General features: G+C 39.7%; 1 protein-coding gene across 1 annotated transcript; it reads left to right on the top strand.

The window, feature by feature from the left end:
• The first annotated feature begins 4,527 nt into the window (after window positions 1-4,527).
• LOC106086424 (trimethyllysine dioxygenase, mitochondrial) lies at window positions 4,528-5,802 on the top strand. The gene is made up of 2 exons (XM_013251108.2): window positions 4,528-4,791; window positions 4,856-5,802. The coding sequence occupies exons 1-2, from the start codon at window positions 4,590-4,592 to the stop codon at window positions 5,761-5,763; spliced, it is 1,110 nt and encodes a 369-aa protein (XP_013106562.2). The 5' UTR covers window positions 4,528-4,589; the 3' UTR covers window positions 5,764-5,802.
• Window positions 5,803-8,601: the final 2,799 nt, after the last annotated feature.

The following is an 8,601-nucleotide window of genomic DNA, read 5'->3' on the forward strand; positions in this document are numbered from 1 at the left end:
GTGAAGAGAACTATTACAAAACATCACATCTAAAATTTCATGAGTATTACATAAAAAGCTTTCTAGGTGCTCAAATAGTCACATGTAGCAAAAAATAAGCTTAAATTGTGATCACTTGCAAATAATCCAAATTTTTATGAAAATCAAAAGAAATGTTGGCAGCCCAGTAAGAGTAAAGGCACATACATACATTTCAACTAAATTCTAATTCATTGATTCCTTCTTAGTCATTAAAGGCCATATTTTTAAGAATTCTAGCCCATAGTGACACTATACCAATGGTTTTGAAAGTGAAAACCTTGAGACATTGACACTGAATGTTGATGCAGAAATGGAAATTTCCCACAAATGGCCTTCCATAGGTTCGTTTTATTTTTAATATGCCCCAGTGCCGTTAGCAAAAACAGAAAAATACCTCAAATTGAATTTTGTCTTTAGCAAAAACAGAAAAATACTTCAAATTGAATTTTTCCTTTATACTGACTTATGATAGTTTCCACCAGACAAACACAGTGATGAAATGAAAGAAGTAAAAATGAGAGACGTTCGGCCAGGACGAACCTTGGACTGCAACCATCACTAATGCACATTTTCTCATGAACATCCCTATAAGGCTAAGATATAAAATCATAAAGACAATTAGTATAAATATATTCTCAGACAGCCAAGCAGCCGTTAAATATCAGGGGAACGTATTTCTGAACACAAACACCGCCCTCGACTGTCGCAGATCTCGCAACGAGATAGCTGTACAGTTCAAAATTCACAGAATTTCACATGTAAGCAAAGATTCCAGCATCAGCCCCGAAGGGCGACGAATGATAGACGGTCACCAAAAGGGGGCTGTGAGCATTCGAAAAACTATATGGCCAAAGCTAGACTTGGAGAGGTCTAACGCTTTGCTGTCACTGGCTAGAACAGACGTCTCAGTCATTGTGTCTGTCATGACAGTTCATTGTCAATCGGAAACATGCTGACAGACTGAAGTTTGTCAATAACGACTTTTGCAGAAGCTGTGAGGACATCGAAGAAGAAGAGACTATAGAACACCTTCTGTGTGTGTGTCCCGCACTGGCAGTCAGAAGGAGTTCCACTTCAGGTTCTCATTTCTTTGAAAGTTATTGGGCTTTTTAAAGCGATCTGGTTGGTTCAACGGTAGGAACTAGAAGGCATCTTCCTTATTCTGCTTGCGTAGTATTACAATGGACGAAAACGTTTGAGTGAGTTTAAAGGTTGATTGCCACTTAAACCTAACCTAACTATCCATACAAGGTTTATCGGAGAGACTTATTTTAAATCAATGGATGCATTTCGAATCAAATTTTAGATCAATGATCAGGTACCACCTTTTAAACCTAAATCCAAAGGATTTGTCGACAGCATTACTTAGTAAGGCGATTACCACTGTTTTCGCCAGAAACTGAGGCGGTGCTCAAAACAAATCTTGCTACAACTATAATACAGTACCTTTATGTTGGGTTTTCAGTTAATCTCACCGTCACTATGCCAGTATGTAACCCAAACCATTTTTCCAGAGTTCCTCAACCAAGTTTAGGGGGTGCTGATACTCTCAACATTAGCTACCAACCAAAGCACAGTGGTCCCGATTCAAAAAAGTCTGAAATAGTTTAGTAGCTTTGAATTTTTCGAATTTCTTTCTTTTTGTGCGATACACTGCGAAAGATATTTTGGAAAAGAAAACTGTTTTTTATTCTAAAAATTTAAATCCTACGCAAATAATAAGTTGAGACAAACGGGTAAGCAAGCAAGTAAGGTGAGGATTATGCAAATTCTGTTTGTTAAGGCATATGGTGGATGAATGGAAATACAATTAAAATCTGGCCACAAACATTTCAACGAGGAAATTTCTCGTATATCAATAAGTAAGGGATCTCCTAGGCGATCCTACATTGCAAATCGACCTGCTTTCTTGCAGCATTTGGAAAAAATGTGTGTAGTCTATTAAGTATAAAAAAAATAAAAAACAAAAATAAAATATATTGGGTTGCCCAAAAAGTAATTGCGGATTTTTTAAAAGAAAGTAAATGCATTTTTAATAAAATTTAGAATGAACTTTAATCAAATATACTTTTTTACATTTTTTTTCTAAAGCAAGCTAAAAGTAACAGCTGATAACTGACAGAAGAAAGAATGCAATTACAGAGTCACTAGCTGTGAAAAAATTTGTCAACGCCGACTATATGAAAAATCCGCAATTACTTTTTGGGCAACCCAATATATTAAAATATTAAAAAAAAAACTAAACAACCAAAAATTGAAAATAATTAAATATTTTGAAAAAAAAAATAGGATAATTTTCTGTTGAAAAAAAAAATAAATAAAATTAATAAAATTCAAAAAATTCAAAAAAGAATGAAAAAAACAAATATTTAAAAAAAAAAATTACAATCAAAAATAGATGTCCCGGTAGCTAAGTTGGTAGTGTGCTCAACTCCCACCAGAAGCCTTGCTCTGTCGCTACTGTGGTATCACAATGGACTTCAAATTGTCGAAGTGAGTCTGTAAACGACTGCCACTCTTACTTCACCTAACCTATGTCCGGATGATGGCAATCGATGATTTCTCAAACTATTGACAAAAATAAATAGCAATCAACACAAAAAATTAAAATAACATCTTTTTATATATATATGACCTCAAGCCTAACAGCACAAAGTAGGAGCTATATATAATTCTGAACCAAATTTGGTTATTAAACAATCTGTATCAAATTTCGAGCAAATATGTTCAAACAGTAACTAAGGTTGACAAATGACAACATTATTGCAAATTAACCAAAATCTGATGAACATATATATGGGACCTTTATCTATTTAAATCTGAACCAATTTTGAGCAAACTTCTTAGATATTATGCTATTCGTTGAGGAAAGCGCTGTACAAATTTTGGCAAGATTCGTCAATAACTGCGCTAGGTTTATATGGGAGCTATATCATGTTATAGGCCGATTTGAATCATATTTGTTATAATTGATCGAACTAATTAGAAAACACTATGTGCAAAATTTCAGCCAAATCGGACGAAAATTGCGGCTTCCAAGGGCTCAAGAAGTCAAATCGGGGGATCGGTTTGTATGGGAGCTATATCAGGTTACAAACAGATTTGGACCATACATAGCACAGTTGTTGGAAGTCATAACAGAACACTATGTGCAAAATTTCAGACAAATCAGACAAAAATTACGGCTTCCAGGGGCTCAAGAAGTCAAATCCGGAGATCGGTTGATATGGGAGCTATATCAGGTTATAGACCGATTGGACCGCACATAGCACAGTTGTTGGAAGTCATAACAGAACACTATGTGCAAAATTTCAGACAAATCAGACAAAAATTGCGGCTTCCAAGGGCTCAAGAAGTCAAATCGGGAGATCGGTTTATAAAGCAGCTATACCAGGTTATAGATCGATTTGGACTTTACTTAGTACAATTATTGAATATCATAATAAAACACAACATGCAAAATTTCAGCCAAATCGGAGAAAAATTGCGACTTGTATGGGCTCAAGAAATCAAATCGGGAGATCGGTTTATATGGGAGCTACTATATCCCAATCTGAACCTATATGGCCCATTTGCAAACCCCAACGACCTACATCAATTAGAAGTACGTGTGCAAAATTTCAAGCGGCTAGCTTTGCGCGTTCGACAACACACTGCTACAACAACAACAACAACAACAACCAACATCAATTAGAAGTATGTGTGCAAAATTTCAAGCGGCTAGCTTTACGCGTTAAACCGCTATCGTGATTTCAACAAAAGGACGGACAAGGCTAGATCGTACCAAAATATCTAGACGACCCAGAATAGATATACTTTATGGGGTCGCAGATCAATATTTCGAGGTGTTACAAACGGAATGACTAGATTAGTATACCCCTGTCTTATGATGATGGGTAAAAAAATAAATAAAATTAGAAAAATATATATTCTTTATTCGCTATTTAGTCTGACTCCGAGGCCGAACGGCGTGCCGGAGTGAGACACCTCTTTAGGGAGAAGTTTTTATATGACAAAATACCTCACAGGATAACCACAGCTGAAAATTTTTTCAGTTGTTTTCGCCAGGATTCGAACCCAGGCGCTACGGTGGCCTTCAGTCTAGTCTGACTATTTGATCAATATATAACATTTAAACAAAATCGGAAGAGACAATCGTGGGCTTGTAGTTTTTTTTTTCTAGTTTTGACCTGGCCCAGCCAAATGCAACAAAGTTCACTTTTCACCATGTACGTTGGTACGTTGTTGATAGAAACTGTTCTATGGCTTTGTTGTCTTTCCTTGCAGGTCAATTTTTACGCATGAGTGCATTATTTGAAATAAATCAAACCAAGATTCAATATTTTGTAATACTAGATGTTCAACGCTTCTATAGCCTCTTATCAGTTGTAGTTATATATAGGCAGACACACCCAAAGAAAGCTTATCACAAATCCGACTTTTGATTAATGAAATTTAATTTACCTCTGGGACATTTAAAAGACCTTTGTGGCCAATAAAATGGATTTAGTATCATTTTGAGAGTCTCATTTGAAACAACATCTACGCTAAAAACCAATTTCAAGGCAATGATGGAAATAAAACATTATGAGAGTCAGGAAATCATAAAAGTGAATTATTTTTGGCTACGTGATCACTGCCGCTGCCCACTCTGCTACAATACCGAGACACTACAGAGGAAATACAATTTGTTGGATATACCCAGAGACATTGCACCCGAAAAGGGGGGATTTAAATATCTAAAGGATGGCAAAGTGTTGCAAGTCAAATGTTAGTAAAGCTCATTATACCCAAAAAAAAAAAACTCAACTCATCTTTTGAATTTGAATTTCAGGGACTGATGGCCACATCTCCGATTACGATGTGGACTTCATATTTTCACTCCAAGTGGAAAAATTCCAAAGTAAAAAAGCCAAATCCACTTTGAAGACTCCTTGGAATTTGCCCATAGTTTTACAAAATGAGAGACATATACGCTTCAAACTCACCGATCTAATATCATCCGATGCTGTGGTCAAGGATTATGTTTCAGCCTTGATTCGCTATGGCATAGTGTTCATCGATGAGGTACCAGCTAGCACAGCCATGACCGAAATGGCCATACGCCGTGTGTTTCCTGTCATGAAGACATTCTTTGGCGAGATGTTCACTTTCACCGATGCGGCCGATCACGCTGATACCGCCTATTCTAAGGTATATTTGGGTTCGCATACAGACAACACCTATTTCTGCGATGCCGCTGGGGTACAGGCCTTACACTGCTTAAGCCATGTGGATGGTGATGGTGGTGATAACTTTTTCGTTGATGGCCTCCATTGTGCGCTGGAGTTGAAAAGAAGAAACCCCAAGGCTTATGACATACTCACCAAGGTGCAAGTACCAGCCGAATATATTGAAAAAGGTCAACATCATACTCACTCCGCTCCCATGATACGAGTAGATCCGGTGACGCAGGAAATTATTCAAATGCGTTTAAATGTCTATGACCGAGCCGTTTTTAATACCATTCCACAAAGTGAAATGATGGAATTTTATAACAGCTTTTGTGAGTTTTTAGAGATAGTCCAAAGTCCTGAGAGTCAATGGCGTTTCAAATTACATCCCGGCACTGTGGTGGTCTTTGACAATTGGCGTGTCTATCATGGCCGCTATGCCTATACGGGCAAGCGTACCATGACCGGATGCTATGTACAAAGAACCGATTATCAAAGCAAGGCTAGAGTATTGGGCATTATTGATTGAGTAAAGAGAAGTAAAAATAAAAGTTATTTATCACATAAACCTTTTTTTAAGATTTTTTTTTTTCATTTGTGCAAAGTGAAGTGGAACAAGTAAAAGCTGAAAGACGGGACAACCACCGTTGAAAATTTTTTTCTGATGTTCACGTCGTGATTTGAACCCAGGCGTTCGTCGTTATAGGCGGATATGCTAACCTCTGCGCCAAGGTGTCCTCCATTATTATTTACTATCGCTTTCATTTTAATTTGTTAAACTCATTTCTTTGGTAAGGCTTTCATTATTAGGTCAGCCCTCTTATAGAAGGTCCTGACCTACGAGAAAAATCACGAAAATACGAATGATATGCAAAGAGATAGGACCCTTACCTTAATTTTTTAAAACGCCCCTTCCCTCTTTTGTGGCTCTTGATTGTCAATGGGATTCACAGGTCCTTCGAGGAGGAAAGAGTGAAAGTATTAGTTGCCTATGCTGATGACGTCGTTACTTTGATTGGCGATCGCTTTATCTTTGCTATCACGGATACCCATGGGATTGGTATTAACCTGAAAATGAAGCATACTTTGTGGCGTAAACTTAAAAAAGTATTTAGAATTTCACCATTAGAGCTGTGCACGTGAGTGATTTGCACATTCACGAGATAAACATTTTTTCATGTTGGAGGATTCTTTGAAAAACAATAAAACCATTTTGATGATAAAAATTTGTATATTCATTATTAAGACAGAAATTTATCCAACAGCCCTCCGGATAGACGGACATGGCTCTATAGAAAGTCTTGACCTACGATTCATGAGAAAATCACGAAAACTCGAATGATATGCAAAGAGGGAGGACCCTTAACTTAATTTTTTAAAACGCCCCTTCTCCTCTTGTGGTTCTTGGTTATCAGTGGCATTCACAGGTCATTCGAGGAGGAAAGAGTGAAAGTGGTTGCCTATGCTGATGACGTCGTGACTTTAATTGGCGCTCATTTTAACTCTGCTATCACAGATACCCATCAGGGCGCGCTTGGAATTGATGGGATTGGTATTAACCTTAGAAAGGCGGATATGGATTTGTTCTCAAAAAGGTGGAAATATGGCGTGTTCAAGGAACCCGTCCTTGATGAAATGCTGCTGTCGCTCTCTCGCAAGACTAAATACTTGGGCGTTATTCTTGACCAGAAATTTAACTGGAGAAGAAACGTTGAGGAGAGAAACAAACGGGGGCTACATGCGCTCTACTCACGTTACAACTCAGCAGGTAGAAGTTGAGAAGTTAGGCTAAGTACGGTCTACTGGATGTACACTGCAGGGCTATCGAGAAGGTGGGTCTACGTGGTATGTTGGAGAAGGTTATCGCGGGGAGAGCAGCGTTGTAGAGTGAGGGGCGTTGAAATATGCACACGGACTAAGGGAGTCCGGGAACTTGCCGGTCTTCGGATTTCAGGCATTCATTTGGTCTGCGGAAGGCCCGGGTTTGAGACGACTACGTGCCATTTGCGACGCTATGGACTATATGTCGGGCGAATTTTTTTTCTACGGCGAACTGGAGGTTGTCTTGCCGGGGAGGGAGACAGGGTATCGTGGGGCGAGGAGGATTGCTCCGAGAGCAGCGGGGCATTGAAAACTGCACTCAGACTGAGGGAGTCCGGGACATGGCGCTCTTTGGATTTCGGGCATTCGTTTGTTGTGCGAAAAGAGCTGGCTTTTGACGACCACGTGCCATTGGTGACGTAATGGACTATATGTCGAGCCAATTTTTCTTCTACGGCGAACTGGAGGTTGTCTTCGCGGGGAGGGAGCTTTTGGGCTCGGGGCATTCCGCCATTCTTGAGTTCCTCAGTTAACACGAATTGGTTCAAGCTGGATGGGGGCAACGGGGCAGGGATTTTTGTTGAATTACTATAAATTAACGCGTCACATAGACATCTGGATTGGCGCAGTGTCTTTAAGGATGAGGTTTTTACTTTCCTCAGGGCCTTGGATGTGATCCTGAGTCAGGCGCGGCGGCACTCTCAGACTGCAAACGCTCAAACTGTGGACAGTCGGGCGGCTCTGAAAGTCCTGGCAGCAGGTTACGTGTAGTCGAGACTTGGCGGGAGATGCAAGGAGCGTCTCGAACGTTTGGGGCTGTTTGGGATGGTGAATTTTTACAATTGCGTATGCACAGACTCAGGTTTGCCAAGGCCAAAGTGCTCCGGAAGACACATCCTCTTCCAGATACAAAGAAGGAAATCTGGTAACTGATACAGAAAGTATGCTTGGGTTATGGCGGGAGCATATTTCCTAGCTGCTGTTGTCCGACGATGGCGACGAAGAGGACGCCGCAGAACTAATACCCTGATGATAGTATAAAATGTTTACCTCCTAGCCAGAATGAGGTCCAAGTAGTAGTGATCCTACTTTAGAACAACAAGGTAGCATGAGCCGCCTATTTAAGACCGAAGGCGACACGTTGCTAAGGCATATGCATCAGCTCATCTGCGCGATTTGGCTACTTGGGTTTGGCTACTACTACATACTATGTCCTATGATGGTATTAACTCCCAGAACGCCTGGTATAACCGAGCAGACAAAGAAAATGGATAAAGTTGCGAACCACAAGTCAGTCATTTGTGGAATTTAGGGATAGGAAATCGAAACAAACAATCGGAGTTCTCCATGGCGGGGCGATTTCTCCGGCACTGTATAACCTCTACCTATCCTCCATTCCACCCCCTCCAGACGACATAGAGAACGTATCATATGCAGACAATTGTACAACCATGGCCTTAGGCCCCCTTCAACACTTCACAAATGAGATAGAAGGACCACTTTTACTTACTAGTTAGCCAACCCAGATTTAATTGCACAACTGCAC

Source organism: Stomoxys calcitrans, chromosome 3 (assembly GCF_963082655.1).
Source record: "Stomoxys calcitrans chromosome 3, idStoCalc2.1, whole genome shotgun sequence".
Taxonomy (NCBI): Eukaryota; Metazoa; Arthropoda; class Insecta; order Diptera; family Muscidae; genus Stomoxys; species Stomoxys calcitrans.

Excerpts from the sequence above, each read along its gene's own strand:
- LOC106086424 (XM_013251108.2), top strand. The coding sequence starts at position 4,590 with ATGATGGAAATAAAACATTATGAGAGTCAGGAAATCATAAAAGTGAAT. Across the intron at positions 4,792-4,855 it reads CAAAGTGTTGCAAGTCAAAT|GGACTGATGGCCACATCTCC; the intron begins GTTAGTAAAGCT and ends TTTGAATTTCAG.